The sequence below is a fragment of the Sus scrofa genome, chromosome 14, assembly GCF_000003025.6.
Source record: "Sus scrofa isolate TJ Tabasco breed Duroc chromosome 14, Sscrofa11.1, whole genome shotgun sequence".
Classification (NCBI taxonomy): domain Eukaryota; kingdom Metazoa; phylum Chordata; class Mammalia; order Artiodactyla; family Suidae; genus Sus; species Sus scrofa.
The window spans coordinates 6652148-6671772 of record NC_010456.5 but is presented as its reverse complement, the minus strand read 5'-3'; the positions used below and the strand labels follow the sequence as shown (position 1 = coordinate 6671772).

The window sequence follows — 19625 nt, the reverse complement described above, 5'->3', positions numbered from 1 at the left end:
TTTGTAGAAACTCCCCCAGAAACACTAGCTGGCCTGGGAGCCCCTGCTGACTGGCTGTTCCAGGAGATCTCCGTATAGCTCTGAGGAAGGGTCTAGAGGGCTGAGAACCTCTACTTCGTGGCTGCCCTTTGCCAAGGACTTCAGTACACCCACGGAAGAGGCTGGAGGTGCTGGTGGAGACTCACACCAGCTGATCCAGGCAACGGGGAGAGAGTGGCCTCTCTGCTCTGTCATCAAGGCCTGCCTGTCCCCACCTAGACTGTGAACCTCAAGAATGCAGAGACAAGGCTGGGAGCCTTACCGTTGAGAGGTTCCTCTGTTCTTGCACAGACTGGGAGACGTTGGCCCGGCTCACTCCCACATTGAGGCGGTTGAGCAGGGTCTTGAGCTGCTGCAGGCTGAGGCTGTCACCTTCCCCGTAACGGTGCATGAGGTCCTGCAGGAAAGAGGCTGCGCTGATGGCAGGCATCCCGGTGGACACAGCGCGCGCCTCGGGAACAGCTATGCATATGCTGAGTAGAGTCAGCAGGAAGAGGTGAGGGAGAGCTGGGTGCAGCGGCTTCATGGTGACAGGTGAACCTGGAAGAGCAAAAAGCCAGATGAGGGCAAGGTTTAGAGACCCACCCTTGTGTCCACAGGCAACCAGGCCAGGCCCAGTCACATTCCAAACAGGAGCAGTCCCTCCTTAGACTTGGAACCCAGTCAGTATGGGAGCGGACTCTTCACCCCTTCTCTAATGCCTCTGCTTAGCTTCTGAGAAACATTCTTCGTTTGAAACAGAATTTAAAAAGATAAAAGGACAAATTTAGCAGGTTTGACTAAATTTATAAAGAAAAAAAAGCAGAAAAACCATGTGCTTACACTTTTCAAGTCCTTACTTATCTTTTTAGAGATGTTGAAATCATCATGGATGAAACAGCTTACTTGGGATTTACTTCAAAATAACAAAGGAGAGGGTATTTGCATTAGAGTACAGACGAGACAAGATTGGGCAGGAGGTGGTAACTGGTGGAACCAAGTAGATGGAAATTAATTATACTAATCTATCTACTTTCATATGTTTGAAATTCTCCAAACAAAAATTTTAAAAAATAAACCACAACTAGAAGAAGGTGGGAAAAATACATGGGAAAAATCAGACGCCGTCAAATTTGCCAAAGAGTTATTTCTATCTTGCCTAAATGGGTAGGGAAAAATACTTAGTCTCTCTGATTTGTTAAGAATGCAAATTTAGGAGTTCCTTGGTGGTACAGTGGGTTAAGGATCAGGCAATTGTCGATGCTGTGGTGCAGGTTTGATCCCTAGCCTGGGAAGCTCTGCATACAAAACACTTTTTTTTGGGCCACAGTCTCAGCATATGCAAATTCCCAAGCCAGGGATCAAATCGAGCTCCAGATGTGACAACGCCAGATCCTTAAGCCACAGCGGGAACTTACAAAAACCAAATTTTTAAAAAAGACATAAAATCAAATGTTGCTGAGATTAAACAACAGGATAAGATACTTCCATAAATAATATGACTCTTAAAAAATTATATGATAATATATTTAAATCCTTTAGTAATCCTACTTCCAGAATCTACACCAATAGCGGCAATCCAAAAATAAAAAGGCTATGTACAGGCAGAAAGATGTGTTGCAGTCAAGTGAATTCTATCAATTTGATAAATCATATGCAGATATAAAAAGGAAAACCGTGAGTTTAATGTTAAATAAAGAAGCAGAACAATTGCATAAAACAGTTAAGAACTGAGAAGGAACAGAGAAAAATGAAAGCTTATAGTAGCAGTCCTGGGTGATTTTTCTTTTGTTAATCATTTCCCTTGGTATGGTTATAATTTAATTTGTGAAATAAACAACCTGGGCGCAGCACCGATTCCCAGGTCTCCCCAGGCCCCCAGGGCTCTGGCTCAAGGCCCCGTGTGGCTCACTCCACCTTCCCACCTTTGCTGGGAACAGAGGAACCAGAGCAGAGGGGTCAGGAGTAGGCTTGTTGACATCCGGACTCTGACATTTACCAGCTGTGTGATCTTGGGCAAGTTATTTAACCAGAGTCAACATTCTAGAATCACCCAGAGCTGTGATGTAGCATACCATGGCCTTCATGTCAGAAAGACCTGGCTTGCATTTCCACACCGCTGCTTCCCAGAAGTGACCGTGGCCAACTTACGTAGTCTTCCCTCCATACCTCAGTTTTCTAATCTGTGAAACCAGTACCCACCTCACTGGACTATTGTGAATGTTTAATGACATGGGCTTTGGCAAGGGACTTAGACACAAGAAAAAACTCGAGGAGTTCCTGTTGTGGCGCAGCAGAAGTGAATCCAACTAGTAACCATGAAGATGCAGGTTCGATCCCTGGCCTTGCTCAGTGGGTTAAGGGTTCAGCACTGCCATGAGCTGTGTTGTAGATCAGCAGCTGCAGCTCCAATTAGACCCCTATTCTGGGAACCTCCATATGCTGCGGGTATAGCCCTAAAAAGACATGAGACATATTAAAAAAAAAAAAAAGTGGCTATGATTATTTTAAGACCTAATTAATTGCCAGGGCCCCTCCACTTTGACTCCCTCTCAGTCCAGATATTAAGCTGCCAGTGAAACCAGCAGGAATACCCAGTGGCCGGCTTTACTTTACTCCAGGCCTGCAGCACATACAGCACACAGGTTCCCAACCACAAGCAAACCTGGGATATCCCAGGCTTTAGGTTCCACACATGGAACACACACAGAATCCGGGGACAGGAACCAGCATTCTTCAATGAATCCACACAAATGGATGGAATAGGCATCAGCCAAAACGATAGTTTATAGAAGCGTTACTTTGAGACTATTAACTCTCAAAGCTCCACCCGGCATCAAACAAGTTAAATTACAGTGAGCAGGGTGGATCTTGGTCCACGACAACTAAACCCCACTGTACAAAGAAAGCTGTTCTTTGCCGGACCACACCGAAATGTATCTAAGGCGTGTGCTGCACTGTCAAAACGAAGGGGAGGAGGGTTGTTATCGTATGGGTTTAGAAAAGGGGAGCCAAAGAGATGATGATGATAGCAGCCAGCAGCCCGGACTTTGCTGAATGAAGCACTTGACGTTCACCGATTTCCTTTAAGAGCAGGTGGGATGCTTAGCCTTACTTAACAGATGAGGAAACCCACGGTCAGCAAGCAGAGCAGTGAAGCCAGAAATCCAGCTCTTCATGAACAGAAGCCAGGTCTGAATAAAGTCAGGGCACTCCTTTTTTTTTTTTTTTGTCTTTTTTTAGGGCTGCACCTGTGGCATATGGAGGTTCCCAGGCAAGGGGTCTAATCAGAGCTGTAGCTGCCGGCCTATGCCAGAGCCTCAGCAACACCAGATCCGAGCCGCATCTGCGACCTACACCCCAGCTCACGGCAACGCCGGATCCTTAACCCACTAAGCGAGGCCAGGAATCGAACCCACAACCCTATGGTTCCTAGTCAGATTCATTAACCACTGAGCCATGACAGGAACTCCAAAAGTCAGGGCAATCTTAACCACTGTCCCCACTGTGTGGGGAAACAAACATACACATCCTGGGTCCCTGGGAGAGGCACCTGTCTTTGGGCGGATCTTCCCCAATTTCTAGCAACCCCACAAGCACCTCAATCTGTCAAGGCTTAAGATACTCTGAGGACCTGTGCAGGGGAAAACCCAGGTCTGCCTCTACAGACTTCAACAGTTGTCCCCACTCCTTCTCATTTACACTGAGAAACAGACACACAAAAACATTTCAAGGGGGAGACACCCACGGTACCTAGAGCTTCACATGGATGGGCATTCACATCAAGATAAGTACCTACTAGTGCTGGTTCTTCTCTGATCCGGGGCGGGGGCCCCTGGCCCCTCTGCCAGGGAAGGGCCCTCCTGCCAGGCCCACCCTCCAGTCACGAACACCCCCCCACCCCCAAGACAAAGGAAAGTCTAGAAACAACTGGAAGGTGGTTTAAGTTCTGGTTCAGGGATCCTGGAGTCACTAAAGACACTTCAAATCCAAGTGACCCCGGCCTTCTGGCAGATAAGAAAGGGGAGCTTTCTGCTCCGATGGAGATTTAAGTTATTCTTAGAGGAAAAAAAGTTTCAAAGAGAGTCTTTGGAGGAAAAAAAAAAAGAGAGGAAGCAAACACATACAGCTCCTGGGTGCAGCCGGATGGTGAGGCTGGACAGGGTCCTTGCGGCAAGGCCCCAGCTGCATGGAGGAAGCCGTGGAAATGGGGCCCTGGGTGGGCTGTTCCCCTGGGGAGCTGAGCCGGTGGCCCTCAAGGCTACCTTCCTTCTAGGAGGAGTAAGAGGAGTGTGGGGCCGGGCACTAAAGACAAGCCAGAGCAAGACAAAGGCTCGAGTGTGCTGCTAGCTCCAAGGACCAGGCTCCCTCACTGAAGAGACACTGGAGTCTCTCCACCCTTTTGTTCACTTGGCTCAGGTTCAAAGAAGTAAATTATTTTAGTGCCTTAGGTCTGTCTTCCAGGCGCCAGACCCAACCCTCTCCGGGGCATGAGAGGTGGCTGGAGAGAGAGGCCTGCTCTGGTACCCTCCTGGGGCCCAGCAGACCCAGGTCCTTCCCACCCGTTGTCCCTTCGCTTGGTCCAAAAGCACCTCATCCTGCAAGTGACCCTTCTGTCCCGTGGACACACTCAGCTACTGTACTTACTGTGCCACAGTTTTTCCATGGCCACCCCCTGTCTCAGAGAGAAGCGAACATTTACTTCTTTGGGATGACAGAGCAGTGACCCTGCTGTGGTGCGGGGTCCAGAGGCTGGACGCACAGAGCAGTGACCCTGCTGTGGTGCGGGGTCCAGAGGCTGGACGCACAGAGCAGTGACCCTGCTGTGGTGCGGGGTCCAGAGGCTGGACGCCGACGTGAGCAGTATAGGCAACAGACCCGAGGGGCCTGGGAGTTGCTGCACCTCCAAACACCCACCCCTTCCCTGAGTGCAAGCTGTCCGGGGAGCCCACCTCGCTTCCTCTCAGATTCCTCTGGGCTGAGGAATGGAACACGGGAGATAAGATCAAATGCCCTAGAGTCAAACTTGGCTAAAGCACAGCCGTCTCCAAGGCCAACTGGAAGCCACAGGAAATGGGTAAAGGCTGTGCTTGTAACCAGACCTACTCCAGCCCACCCCGCGCCCCCTCGAGGCTGGGCCGTGTGGGAGCACAGTGGACTGTAAGCCTCCACCTCTTCGGGTGGGATCCTGGGTCAGCAGCAGGCCGACAGGCAGCAGTCCCTGCGAGGGCGGTCAGAACAGGGTTTCTGTAAAGCACTTTAGTTAAAACCGAGAAGGTGGTGGTGGTCCACACCAAAGAAAGACCGGGACGGGGGGCAGGAGAAAAGAGGGAGGCTACAGTGACGGGAGTGATGGCTCCCAGAGTCCCTGGCCCCACCACTGACCAGCCTTAGTAAATCATCTTAAGCTTTTCCCCTCAACCGTCTCCTCCCCACCTGAAATCCAAAGGATATAAAAACAGGCATCACAATCTTTAATATTTCTCTTGGGGACAGACAGCAGGGGGTCTCTGAGGTACCTGTGGCCTCAGGTCATCCCCTGAGATGGAGGAGCTGAGCATTAATGACCCAACTAACCTCAAGGCGGCCGCCACCCCCTGGGGGCGCTCTCGAGGTCGACAGCGCACTTTTTCTGCCCCCCCGCCCCCCCCGCCCCACCCATTCTTAGGCTGTGATCCATCAGCCTAATAATAGGAGTGTCTCCCCTATGGACACTCCCCACGGAGAGGTAACTATTGGGGGAGGGGTAAACAAACGCAGATGGTGAGCCAAGGGCGCCACATGCCTGAGCCTGCCATCAGGAGGGGCATATAAAAAGCTTAGAAACTTGCAGACCTGGGAGTTCCCGTCGTGGCGCAGTGGTTAACGAATCCGACTAGGAACCATGAGGTTGCGGGTTCGGTCCCTGCCCTTGCTCAGTGGGTTGACGATCTGGCGTTGCCGTGAGCTGTGGTGTAGGTTGCAGACGCGGCTCGGATCATGCGTTGCTGTGCCTCTGGTGTAGGCCGGTGGCTACAGCTCCTATTCAACCCCTAGCCTGGGAACCTCCATATGCCGCGGGAGCGGCCCAAGAAATAGCAACAACAACAACAACAACAAAAGACAAAAAGACAAAAAAAAAAAAAAAAAAAAAGAAAGAAACTTGCAGACCGAAGACAAAGCCAGGCCTCAGGGAGGACGTGGAGGTCCTGAGGACTCAAAAAGCCTGGCATGTCTTCCGGGACTTGGGTCTGTAACTAGGAGAAGCCTAACCGGTAGGGACACGCAGTACCTCACTGGTCTCACTTGGTCTGCTCCCTTATTTTGGAAAGAGGAAAACAAACCCACGGAGCGTTGAGCATTAAGAAAAGTATGTTGGAGTTCCCTGGCTCAGCAGAAACGAATCTGACTAGCATCCATGAGGACGCAGGTTTGATTCCTGGCCTTGCTCAGTGGATTAAGGATCTGGCATTGCTGTGAGCTGTGGTGTAGGTCAAAGACCAATGTGGGCTCGAATCCTAGGTTGCTGTGGCTGTGGTATAGGCCAGCAGCTACAGCTCTGATTTGACCCCTAGCCTGGGAACCTCCAGATGGTGTGGGTGTGGGCCTAAAAAGAAAAATAGAAAGAAAGAAAGGAAGGAAGGAAGGAAGGAAGGAAGGAAGAAAGGGAGGGAAGTATGTTGAAACATGAGATAAAAATAAAGATTTCCAAATTAAGATGGAAAACTGAAATGGCATCATGATTTTTCCCTCCCGTATTTAACTAACTTTGGAGGTTTTTTTTTTTTTTTTAAAGGGGGGGGGGCGGGAGTTCCCATCGTGGTGCAGTGGTTAGCGAACCTGACTAGGAACCATGAGGTTGCGGGTTCGATCCCTGCCCTTGCTCAGTGGGTTAAGGATCTGGCGTTGCCGTGAGTTATGGTGTAGGTTGCAGAGGCGGCTCAGATCCCGCATTGCTGTGGCTCTGGCATAGGCTGGTGGCTACAGCTCCAATTCAACCCCTAGCCTGGGAACCTCCATATGCTGCGGGAGTAGCCCTAGAAAAGGCAAAAAGACAAAAAAAAAAAGGTAAAAAGCACGCCAAAAAGTCACCAACAGCAGGCCATCAAGGCAACAGGCATAACTGGACATGCTAACTTCCAAACCAGAGCCAAGGAAGGGAATGTAGGTGGCACCACTGGTAGCTTCCCTCCCTCTCAGCCCTGGTGATGAGAACAGAACCGGGAGGGTTCTGGTTACACCCGCCCCAGGTTTGGAGAGAGGCAAACTGCCACTAAGCCTTCTTCCTCCTCAACCGGGAAGTAGTGGGAAAAGGTGCTGGAAAACAAACAGGTGGAAGGGGAACAAGAGCAATGGGCAGACTCTCTCTGAGGGAAATACGGGCTCCAAGGCCACCTATTCAGTCAGGGAAAGCTTCCAATTGCAGAGAGCTTCCCCATCTCCGACGGCATGGAGCATCTCCCCAGTCCGCAGGCTGAACCACACCACAGGGGCCGCCGCCACCGAAGTCCCAGAGCAGAGGGCAGACCCCCGTCTCACCCCTGTCTCCACATTCCCCACTCATTCAGGCTCCAGGGAACACGCCATCAATACCCAGCCCTCATCAGCTTTGCTACTGTTGGTGTGCGGACAAGAAAGCCCCAATGTGGTGGGAAGAAAGTCACTGTCTTATTTTAGAGCCAACAGGGCTGAACAGCACCAGCATGAACACGATGAGAAGAAACAGCAGGCCAACCACACGAGACACAGAGAGGTCGACCCAAAGGAATACCTCACTCCAGAGAAAGCACTTCCTCTGTGGAATAACCCAATCAGAATATTCTGGCAATAAACTCAGGGCGCAAGGATGGGACTGAAAAACCAAAGGACACTGCAAAAAAAAAAAAAAAAAAAAAAAAAAGAAAGAAAGAAAGAAAGAAAAGGAGAGAGATGCAGGGGAGTTCCCATTGTGGCGCAGCAGAAACGAATCTGTCTAGTATCCATGAGGATACGGGTTTGATCCCTGGCCTCGCTCAGTGGGTCAGGGATCCAGCGTTGCTGTGAGCTGTGGTGTAGGCTGGCAGTTGCAGCTCTGATTAGACCCCCTAGCCTGGAAACTTCCATATACTGTAGATGCAGCTCTAAAAAGAAAGAAAAAAAAAAAAAAAAAAGAGAGAGAGAGACTCACGCTTATCAGAAAAAGAACAGAACATCACTGAAGAGCCAACACATAGATTACAATGAACAGAACAAAATCTTGCCAGTAATTTCATACAGAAATACTGACAAGGGGTTCCCATGGTGGCTCAGCAGGTCAAGGACCCAACGCCATCTCTGTGAGGATGCAGGTTCTATCCCCAGCCTCACTTAGTGGCCAGGATCTGGCATTGCAGGTTGCAGCTGCAGCTGCAGCTCCAATTCAAGCCCTGACCCAGGAACTTCCATTTACCCAAGGTACAGCTGTAAAAAGAAAAGAAAAAAAGAAATACGGACAAAACAAAGTTTGAGATAACCATAGTGACTGCAGATGGAAAAGACACAATACCAACATCAGGATAATCGGTGCTGCTGCAGGAGAGAACCGAGACTAGAACAGAAGATTTGTTCCAAGATTAAAAGCACACGATTTCCCTGAAATGAAAGGAAAAACAGAACCTGATGATTGAAATAATACACTGTACTCCACAAACATTTCATGCAGAAGGCTCAATGCTGAGACATTGCCCAGTTAACTGAACTTAAGACTTTTCCAGGCATTCAGAAGAAATTTTTCCCCAAAAAATTTTTCTTAAAAAAAAAAAAAAAATTGTGAAACATACTAAAACTTCTTTCAAGTGGCAGAAAATTCATACTGCCCTCATCTTTTCCATAGTGAGATTTAGTATCAGAAGAAATGCAACAACATTTACATAATTCTGCAAGAAAGAAAACAGGAGCCAATGAATATTATTTCTGGCCATAACGTCCTATGAATGTGGTCAAAACAGGCATGAAAAAAGTCAAGACTTCAGTCCCCTTGAGGGCGGCGGGGGAATGACATGATAATAAAATGCGGCTAATGAGTAGAAAAATAAAAACGGAAGAGCTCAGGAATGCAGAAATGAGGTAAGCATTAAAATGCTTCAAATATGAAATAAAAACTATGTGGATTATGATTATAGGACAGAATCTAAATGCTATAATCATGGGCCGTTTAATAACATAATTAACACAATCAAGACAAGGGAAGAAAGGGGAAAATGTGGAAATGCTAATGGCCTCATTTTTCATAGCAGAGTCAATAAATACTGTCTAAAATGAAATAAGTAATTACAGATGTGACTCACAAGTCTTTTTTTAAGCCTTTTTGGGGTCTCTTGGGAAATCATCTCTCTTGTGAAACACACAGCTTAATAAATATTAGCCTTTACAGCTCAATAATTCCTTTACTTTTACTAGTTTCTTCTTCTCCTGTTACACCCAGGCAAGTTTTAATACCTTTTTTTTTATAGCAGTATTTATATGTATTTCTCTGTATCCATTCATCTGTGAGCATGCCTGCAAGAGTGCCTGGAATAATGCTCACCATTTCTGAATGGTGGGATTTCGAGTGTTTTGACTTTTTGTTTTAACCTTAACTCACTGATGCACACCAATGGGTGGTATAGGCATGGCAACATAAGCAAACATGGGTGGAAGTTCCCGTCGTGGCTCAGTGGAAAAGAATCTGACTAGCATCTATGAGGACGCAGGTTCCAGCCCTGGCCTCGCTCAGTGGGTTAAGGATCTGGCGTTGCTGTGAGCTGTGGTGTAGGTCACAGACAGGGCTCAGATCTGACATTGCTGTGGCTGTGGTGTAGTCCAGCAGCTATAGCTCCAGTTGACCCCTAGCCTGGGAACCTCCATGTACCATGGGTGCAGCCCTAAAAAGACACAAAACAAAAACTATGGGTGATTATTTTTATTTTTATTATTTTAATATTTATTATTATTATTTTTGTCTTTTTGCCTTGTCTAGGGCCACTCCTGCGGCATATGGAGGTTCCCAGGCTAGAGGTCGAATCGGAGCTGTAGCCGCTGGCCTACGCCAGAGCCACAGCAACGTGAGATCTGAGCTATGTCTTCGACCTACACCACAGCTCATGGCAACGCCACATCCTTAACGCACTGAGCAGGCCAGGGATCAAACCCGCAACCTCATGGTTCTTAGTAGGATTCATTAACCACTGAGCCACGACGGGAACTCCTGAGTGATTATTTTTATAATCAAGAAGTCAATACTGGAGTTCCCGTCGTGGCGCAGTGGTTAAGCATTCCGACTAGGAACCATGAGGTTGCGGGTTCAATCCCTGGCCTTGCTCAGTGGGTTAACGATCCGGCGTTGCCGTGAGCTGTGGTGTAGGTTGCAGACGCGGCTCGGATCCCGTGTTGCTGTGGCTCTGGCGTAGGCTGGTGGCTACAGCTCCGATTGGACCCCTAGCCTGGGAACCTCCATATGCCGCGGGAGCGGCCCAAGAAATAGCAACAAAGACAAAAAGACAAAAAAAAAAAAGAAGTCAATACAGCAGAAATTGGCACAACACCATAAATTAAATATACTTTTAAAAAATCTGAAAAAAAAAAAAAAAAAGTCAGAGGAGTTTAGACCCCTAGCCTGGGAATCTCCATATGCTGCAGAAGCGGCCCTAGAAATGGCAGAAAGACAAAAAAAAAAAAAAGTCAGGAAGAACTTTTTCTGCATGGAACAAAAGCTAGAACCTGTAAAATTAATAATCTGACCACAAAAACTGCCAAGTGTTCTATAAACAATTAGTGTACACCGGGTATTCATGGTGAAACTAATAACGATACAGTCCTCTGTGTAAATCCCAATAGACCCAGTTAGAAAACCAGGAGTCTCACAGCTTGGTACTCAAGTACATACTCTCTGGGGCCCAAAAGGTTCTGGAAAAAAAAAAAAACAACCCCAAACTGCCTAGCCTGTGGTCCTCGCTACCCACCGAAGGAACACCATTCAGAGGCTACTCTCCTCTCAACAAGCTGAAACCCCCTCCCAAAGAGGGTGCAAATCAGAGCTTGAAAGCCAGTCCTGGATTCAACAGGCCCATTATTCTGCCTCCCTCACATCTCTCCCCCACCCCCAACCACTCTCCTATATACCCTAAAAGGATGTGCTCTCCTTTTCCTGCTCAACTCCCAGAAACCTAGCCTCAAGCTTTGGCTCAGCCAAAGGCCCTGGGGGTGGGGAGGGGTGGGGGGCTCTGGAAACAGTGAGGAAGGACTGTGGGAGGGGCCGGGGGTACCTCGAGTTCGCGGGTTCGCAGGCCCTGTGCTGTCCCTGTGAAACCTCACGTTGCATGGTGAGATGAGAAAACTTTCAAAAAAAAAGCAGTGACCCAGAAGCAGGGAACAAAATTAGAACCAGGAGCCTGCCGCTCATCGACCAATATTTACTGAGCCCCCACTGTGCGTGTCAGTGCCCACGAAGGGAGCCAGGAAGGGCCCTGGGCGGCACTGTAGACCACAGACGACGGCAGGGGGTGGCTGATTTAGCCACACACTGAGCCCTGAATGAGGTTAAAGACAGCCAGGCCCAGAGGGCTGGACCAGCAGGGGAGAGGAGAGCATTTGTCAGGCTCCACCATGCCTGTGGAGCCTGGGCCTGACCAGGCAGAGAACAGAGAAATCTTCCAAAATCAACTGAGTTAGCACCCCTGTAAGGGGCAGCCGGCAGGACTTCCCCAGTAGAGGCCGGGACGAGTCATCCCTATTCTCATCATTCATCCATCAACATTTCCCAGACACTCCATTGCAAAATTCTGACCTATTGTCCCTCTAAGTCCACTTCTGTTTGCCAGGCCATGGGGTGCGGTGTGTGGCTTAGGAAACAAGGTCCTCACATCCACCACTGACATCATCCACTTGAAGCAAAACTCCCCAATTTGTTATGTGGGGTCAAATAAATAAGTAAAATATATGATCTAGTGGCTAAATCATAAGACAGCATGACAAGCTGGGCTGGGTTCAAATTTGGGGCCAATTACTCTATGAAATATCCAGCCTCTCAGGGGGATTCTGATAAATGAGAAAGAGCTTAAAGGTGACGGCACAGTATGTACTTAGGTCTGTTCCTTCTGTTCCCTGTCCTCCAAGCTTTCAGGCCAATACCCACAGCTAGACCTGAATCTGCCTATTCTCAGAATACTTCTTCCAGGAAGCCTTCCTGGACCACTCTGAGCACTAATCTCCAACTGCTTTGGACTCCTAATGACCTGGTCTCCGGGGAGCCTTCTCAACAGTTTTTTGTTCCTTGAAGGCAAAGAGGTCCTCCTCTTATGCTTCCCCGTAGCATAGCGCCTGGGTGGTTTCTGTCGTGGCTCAGTGGAAACGAATCTGCCTAGGATCCATGAAGAAACGGGTTCGATCCCTGGCCTCGCTCAGTGGGTTAAGGACCTGGCATTGCTGTGAGCTGTGATGTAGGTAAAAACAACAACAAAACCCCCAGTGCCTGGACCAGTGCTGGGCAGACAAGGGGGGAGAAGCAGAGAATTTTCTGCTGGAAGATGCCGAGTCCAGCCTCCCATCTAACTGATGTCTGCCCACATCACCCCTACAGCTCGATAAGGAACAGGAGCCCAGCATCTCCTTCTACAGACATCCTACTCCCACCATCTACCACCCTGGGGCCTTCAGACATCATCTGAAGTCAGATGTCCGGAACACTTATTACTCTAGACTAAACAATCCCCATTCCTTCAATTTTGTTCATATTCATTGAACAAAAGGCTAGCTACCTACCCCTGCCGGACTTTAAAAAACACAGTCCGAGAGTTCATTCATTCAACAAATATGCATTGCCGACTGGTTTCATACCAGGAATAAGGATGTGAGGGCCTAGTGCCTGCCCTCACAGAGCAGGGAAAGCAAACAATTCAACAAGCAACTTACAAGAACAGTGATGACAAGGTTGTGTACGGACAGGAACTTCATATAGGTACATGAAATGGCCTAGGGAATTGGGAGTTCCTGTTGTGGCCGAGCAGATTACACTTCAACTAGTATCCATGAGGATGTGGGTTCCATCCCTGGCCTTGCTTGGTGGGTTAAGGATCCAGCACTGCTGTGAGCTGCGGTATAGATTGCAGACACCAACATTGGATCCCATGTTGCTAGGGCTGTGGTGACCCCTAGCCTGGGAACTTCCAAATGCCAAGGGTGCCGTCCTAAAAAGCGCGCGCGCGCGCACACACGCGCACACACACACACACACGCATGCACAAAGCCTAGGTAATCATGGGAATCCCCAAGAAGCTCCCCCTACCCTTACCCCCACTATCAGGTAGCTATGGCACAGGGAAGCTGCCTGCTCCAGGATCCTGCTGGCCCTGCCATGACCCATACCAGTAAAATGCATGTCCTAGAGGGCATCCTGAGCAAGAGGGTGTCCACACGTTGAACACTGGACTGAGTGTGGCGAATTGGCAGAATGCAAGTCACACTAGGAATTCCAGGGAAAGGATGTTTGGCAAGTGTCATGTTTTTGATTCTCTACTTTCATTAGCTTAGACTCTAACTTTTTGCCCAAAGAAAAGCGCTCGATAGCGAAAGGAGGCGCTATTAGTGAACACACCAGACAAGAGGAGCAAATGACAGGACTGCCTTGGTGTGGATGCCTGGTAAACAAGCCAATCTACATCATCAGCTTGGAGAACACAGTAGGGCAGTCAGGTCTAGTGTCAGGGAACAGGGGAGACCTCCAAGCGGAGAGATTATTTTACCTGAGACCTGAAAGAGGGTGTGTAAAAGTGAGCCACGTCAAGGTGAAGGAGTGAGATGGGGTGGGGTGTTCCAGGAAGATGCAGCTTCATTTGGAATGCCTCAGCCAAGACGCCGCATCTAAGAAGGTAGATGCCAGAGTTTTCAGTATACTGGTCTGGCTACACTGTGGAGAATGGACCGGAGGTGGCCAAGAATGGTCAGGAGACCAGGTAGGAGGTCCTCTGGGTTCCAGGTGGGAGAACACAGCACCCAGTCTGGTCTGAAAAGCAAGGCTTCCTTCTCCCAGCTTCAATGCAGCCAGGGGTGCTTCCCTGCCCCTTGGGTCCATTGACCTCACAGTTTTCAATGCATTAAAATGCTGAACAGACTCCCCTTTAATGGCTACAAGGAGAGAAACACCACTGTCCTGGTAACCAACAGTACTGGAATCAGTTTGAAAAGACCAACTCTCCCCCCATCATTTCCTCAGTCAGGGTGAGACAAGCCCCCTCAACTCTCTGGCTGTAGCAGGAGGGTCCTTTATAAATGTCAACCGCAACTCCTGGGCAGCAACACCCTGCAGGCAGAATTTGCCACCGAGGGCCTCTGACAAGGAGTCTCTTAGGTTCCCTTCTTCCCAAAAATGGGTAAGAAGGGCTTCTGAGCTGCAGGCTCCCTCTGGGCAATGAGGTGGGCTCTTCCCAGACAGTGAGCCTTTACAAGACCGTGGGCTGCAGCAGGCAGAGGCACGCTTGGTTTCCCTGCTTCAGGGAACCCCAGGACGGCTCCACTGCCCTGCCTGCAGCAAAGACTGTGCTTCGGCCAGCCCGCCCGGCGTCCCTCCCTCCACATCCTGCTCACCTCTACCTCCCCCCTTTCCAACCCTCCCATCCTGCAGCCAGCGCAAGCCCCCCACTCAAAGACCCTGACCATGCCATTCTCTACAGCTGAGATGCTGAACGGGGGTGGGAGTACGTTCTCTAGGAAAGCAGTTCTCAGAGTGTGGTCCCTGGGCCAGCCGCATCCATCACCTGGGAACCTGAGCCAAGTATAAGTTCTCGGCTCCACCCAAATCTGCAGAATCAGAAACTCTGGGTGGGGCCCGGCAGTCCAGGTTTTAGGAAGCTCTCTGGGCACTTATGATGCAAAGGGAGGTTTGAGGAGGACAGCTATTTTCAGAGGATGATGGCTAGATTTCCAGATTTCTTCACCAAAAGCCGCTGCTGTCCCGTGGTGGCCCCTCCTCACAGTTACTGTTCATGAGCATTTGGCCAGGGCCCCAGAAGGAAGGCACAGGCTGCGTCTCAGGCCTTAGGTTTCTGTGACTATAAATAGTGATGAGCAGAATTGTGAATGAGCCTCACTCTCCAGAGAAAGATGTTTAGGGGGAAAAAGAGAAAAAAGCCCCTATTTCCAAATCAGAGAAAGGTGGCAAAAAGGGGAAGGAGATTGAGAAATTACATTCCTGACTCATTCCTCCCTTTTCCCTCCCATTTCCCAAACCTCCCACATGGTTCATTCCCGGCCCGAGGTCACTGAGGTCAAAGGCCTTCCCTCATCCTCTGTTTCCTCACCCTGTGCCTCACTGGGACCAGGGCACCCCTCTTCTTAGGACTCAGGAGAGAAACCACTGCCCTTACACTCTCCTGCTAAAATACCTACCTTCCGTCACTCCCCTCCACCCAACAGCAAAGTTTAGTCCCTCTGCCTGGCTGTCATGGGTCCTCCAATGAGGCTCCCATCATCCTTCATCCTTAGCTGCCCTGACTCTGGCTGAGACCCTGGGCTGCACTCAGAATGCCTGCCCCCAGCCTGGGCTGTCTCTACACCGCCCACAGGACCAAGACTGGAAAGTCTGATTAACATCTGGTAGAAACATCAGTCAGAAAGCTGAACACAGCCCACATGTGTTCCAAGCATTCTCTCCACAAGTGTGTTGTTTAAAACAAAACAAAACAGAAATCCATGAATTGAAGGAAAAAGCACCATCTCTGCTTCCCCTCAAATCCCCCCTCCCCCCCAGCCTAAGTCCCACCCTGTCAGGAAAGCCTTGGCATCCTCCCCTGAACCTACCACTCCATCTCAATGGTGCAGTGTCTCAGAGCGACTGTTCTAACACCTTCAGTTACTTTTCCTGGTTGTTTCTTAACAATCCTAGGAGGTTGGAAGGATCTAAATAAGTTCTTTCAGCACGAATGGATATGTAACCACAAATGCCTATGTAAACAGACATACCCTCACTTTCTCCAGCAATCACAGGATGGCTGGGATACAGTGCACTGAAGATGCAGTTATTTAGGGCCACAGGGTCAAGGGCAGGAGCTGACAAGTGTCTCCTCAAAGCTCTTTCTTTGTCAAAGGTGCAAAGGGGAGCATAAGGACCCCAACACTTCTGCCCTGCTGACTCCCCATCTCTAACCAGCCAGAGCCCTGGAGAGGGGCTGTCCAGAGCAAGATGGGATTCCAGAGCCAAGGCAACCTCGTTTCTGGCTCCTATCATCGTCAGATCCAGATCGGGGCCAGTAAAAGACCCAGAGAAGTTCCCCTTTCTCAGGATAACACACCCCTCAAGGCCATGGGTACGGCAGCAGTCCCCAGGTAATATGGTGCCAATAAGGGACCTCCCTGACAACACGACCCTCACACATGTATTTCCACTTGCCCTCCCCGCCGACCTCCTGCAAACTGCTTGCTTATTAAAAAGGGATTAACATTCTAACCAGACTTAAAGGCTTACCCTCTCCTGCCAACACAAACCCCAAGGAGCAACTGGACTGCCCCCTGGAAAGGGCTTCTGATTTCAGCTTGCAACTCAGACATCCTCTAGTTTAGGTGACTTTCAACCCCAAACAGAGAGGGGGAAAAAAAAGGAGTTAGAGATAAAAAATTCTTGCGGCAACACTATTCACAAAAAAACCTTGGAAGCAACCCAGAAGCCCATCAGCAGGAGAGTGCACAAATAAACTAGCCACCTCTCACAGCGGAAGAGCAAATAGAGCGAATCGACTACAGCAACATGAACACCCATGTACAGTACAAGGTTTCGGTAACAACCTCCTTTTGAATGCTAAAATTTGTCAAGACCTCACTCAAGAGCAATTCATTCTTGAAGACTTCTCCAGAAGATGCACAAGGACCGTCTGAAACTGCAGGCAGGGAATTTGAGTGAATTTGAGATGCTAGTTGAAATAATGTAAAATCTCTTAACCAATCCCTTCCAGCTTCCACTGGGCACTCACCCTAACCTACCTGAGTCCTCTCTCTCTTTCTCTCAGATCTGAGCTGCAGTTGGGACCTACACCACAGCTACAGCAATGCTGGATCCTTACTCTGCTGTGCTGGGGTAGGGATGGAACCTTCATCCCAGCACTCCAGAGATGCCAGCTGGCAAGCCCGTTGTGCCACAGCAGGAACTCTTTTTAAAGTGTAACATATACACACGTGAAGAGCCCAAGTCTTAAGCGTACAGCTCAATTAAAGGGTCACCCTTATTTTTTTTTTTTCTTTTTTCTTTCTAGGGCCACATCTGCGGCATATGGAGGTTCCCAGGCTAGGGATCTAATCAGAGCTACAGCTGCTGGCCTATGCCACAGCCACAGCCACGCCAGATCCAAGCCACGTCTGCGACCCATACCACAGCCAGATCCTTAACCCACTCAGCAAGGCCAGGAATCAAACCTGCAACCTCATGGCTCCTAGTTGGTTTTGTTTCCACTGCACCACGATGGGAATTCCTATAGTCATCCTTTTAGAGTACACAGCTGACTATAGCACTTTCTTTGGTTTGAACCCAGTACAGGTGGAATCAAATCTAAAACCCTTTCCCTGGAGTTCTCTTGTGGCACAGTGGCTTAAGGATGGTGTGGTCACTGCAGCAGCTTGGGTCATTGCTATGGCGTGTGTTCAATCCCTAACCCGGGAAATGCCACAGGTGCGGCCAAAAAATAAAAAATAAAGCCCTTTTCCTGGCATCTCAGTCACTATAACATCTGGACCTTGCTCACCCCACAGACCTCACAAGGATCCTGCCACCCGGCCTTCTTTCTGTCCCTTTAGCACATCCAGTGCCTTTGCACTGGCTGCCTCTCTGCTGAAAAAGCGCTTCCCCTACATCTTCACATCAAGTTTCACTTCCAATGTCACTTCTTCAAAGTGGAGAGCCACCTAGTTTAGGGGTTAAAAAAAAAAAAAACCTACTCCTGAGTTATTGAGAATCCCAACACTTTTATTTCTTTCTTATCATATATCATTTATATATATATGTACATATTCTTGTTTTGTTTATGTATTTACTATCTCTCTCCTCCTACTGACTATAAACTGCACAACGGTGAGACTCAGGCCTATTTTCTTCCCTGAGCCTGGAAGAGTGAGTGTCTGGCATTGATACAGCCCCCAAAGAACATCTGCTGAGTGATGTGTTCACTTCCCGCTGGCCCCTTGTGGCTGTGCCTAAGTTTAGAACCTTACTGTTCTTTGGTCTTGAACCCCAGTTGAACCATTAGCAACTTTCAGGGCGAGGACACACCCCCCCTGCAGCTCCCATAGAGCTGAAGACCCCAGAGAGCCAGAAGTTCATCTGGAGTTGGAATATAAAACATAAGGTAAAAAAATAAAGAGGACAGGCACCAGCTGACAGCCCTGCTGGAAATACCATGTTAACTGTTCCCCGTGGCAGGGAGAGAAAAGAAAAGGAAACCTCACAAGTACAGGCTGTTTCGAGAATTTCTCAGCTGCTCATGGAAACCCTGAGTCTTAGTGCTGCTGCTTACAACCTCTTTCTGTGCCAACTGCACACATCCTGAGTGCGGGGGGAGGGGCTCGTGGCCACTGCCAAGAATAGGGAGAGTTCTGAGGAGCCAAGGTCACCGGCCCAATCTGGTCAGCAGAGCCACGGTCAAGGCCTCTGCCATGGGAGGCACCTCCACGGCATCTGCTGGATGTCGGGGTGGTGGCTGAGGCAGGAGGAGCAGGAACCAAGGAAGAATCTCTGTTCCTAGGGCTGGTCAGGCTGTCCCAGACAGCACTCTGGCTAGTGGCCTGGGCTGGGGGAGCAGGTGACTTTGTACTTTTTTGTGTCTTTCTGGGAAAGGTGATGAGAACAACCCTGGCTTGCTACCCCTGGAAACTTCCCCCTGGTATCCTGAGAACTTGCCCAGCCCCTACGTCGGGAAATGGTCAGCACTGAAATCTACAGAGGCTAATCAAAGTCAGGGAGCAGAGGCCAGGAGGGAGTGGTCAGGCCCTTCTGCCTCTGGTTGGCGAAGCAGGGCCAGTTTCCCCGCAGGCCAGCATGGCTGCACCTCGCCCCAAGCCTCACGTACTCTGTGCTCTGAGAAAAGCAAGCCCTGGGGCTGGCTGGGAGCCCTCTGGTTTCCAGGAAAGGAGGACACTGGCCAGCAGTTTGGCCTGCTCCCTGTGATTTACAGGGCACTCTTGACTAGCAGGACACCCCCCCCACCTCACTTTCTCCCACACAAACCAACCTTTCAGGCTTCCCTGGGAACTTCCATTTGCCACGGGTGCAACCCTAAAAAAAAAAAAAAAGAAAAGAAAAGAAAAAACTCACTATGCAGTATGTTCAACTATCCTTCTGAAGATTTAACTAATTTAATACTCCTACTGTCTGTGGATAAGGATGCCTGCTTCATAAGATTCTCACCAACACTGAGTATTAAAACAGGATTCTATCTTTGCCAAATAGTGTTAAAAACAATTCTTACAATTTGGGGGGGGGGGGTCTTTTTAGGGCCACACCCATGACATATGGAAGTACTCAGGCTAGGGGTCGATTCAGAGCTATAGCCACTGGCCTACACCACAGCCACAGCAACACCAGATCTGAGCTACGTCTGTGACCTACACCACAGCTCAAAGCACACAGGATCCTTAACCCACTGAGAGAGGCCAGG

General features: G+C 49.4%; 1 protein-coding gene across 3 annotated transcripts in view; it reads right to left on the bottom strand.

Moving 5' to 3' along the window:
• Window positions 1-19625, bottom strand: part of SLC39A14 (solute carrier family 39 member 14) — a 48445-nt gene that overhangs the window by 16157 nt on the left and 12663 nt on the right. For all 3 annotated transcript variants that reach the window (XM_005657235.3, XM_021072999.1, XM_001925697.5), the window contains exon 2: window positions 302-579. In XM_005657235.3, the coding sequence (XP_005657292.1) occupies window positions 302-565 (264 nt within the window). In that variant the 5' untranslated portion in view covers window positions 566-579. The remainder of the gene's footprint in view (window positions 1-301; window positions 580-19625) is intronic.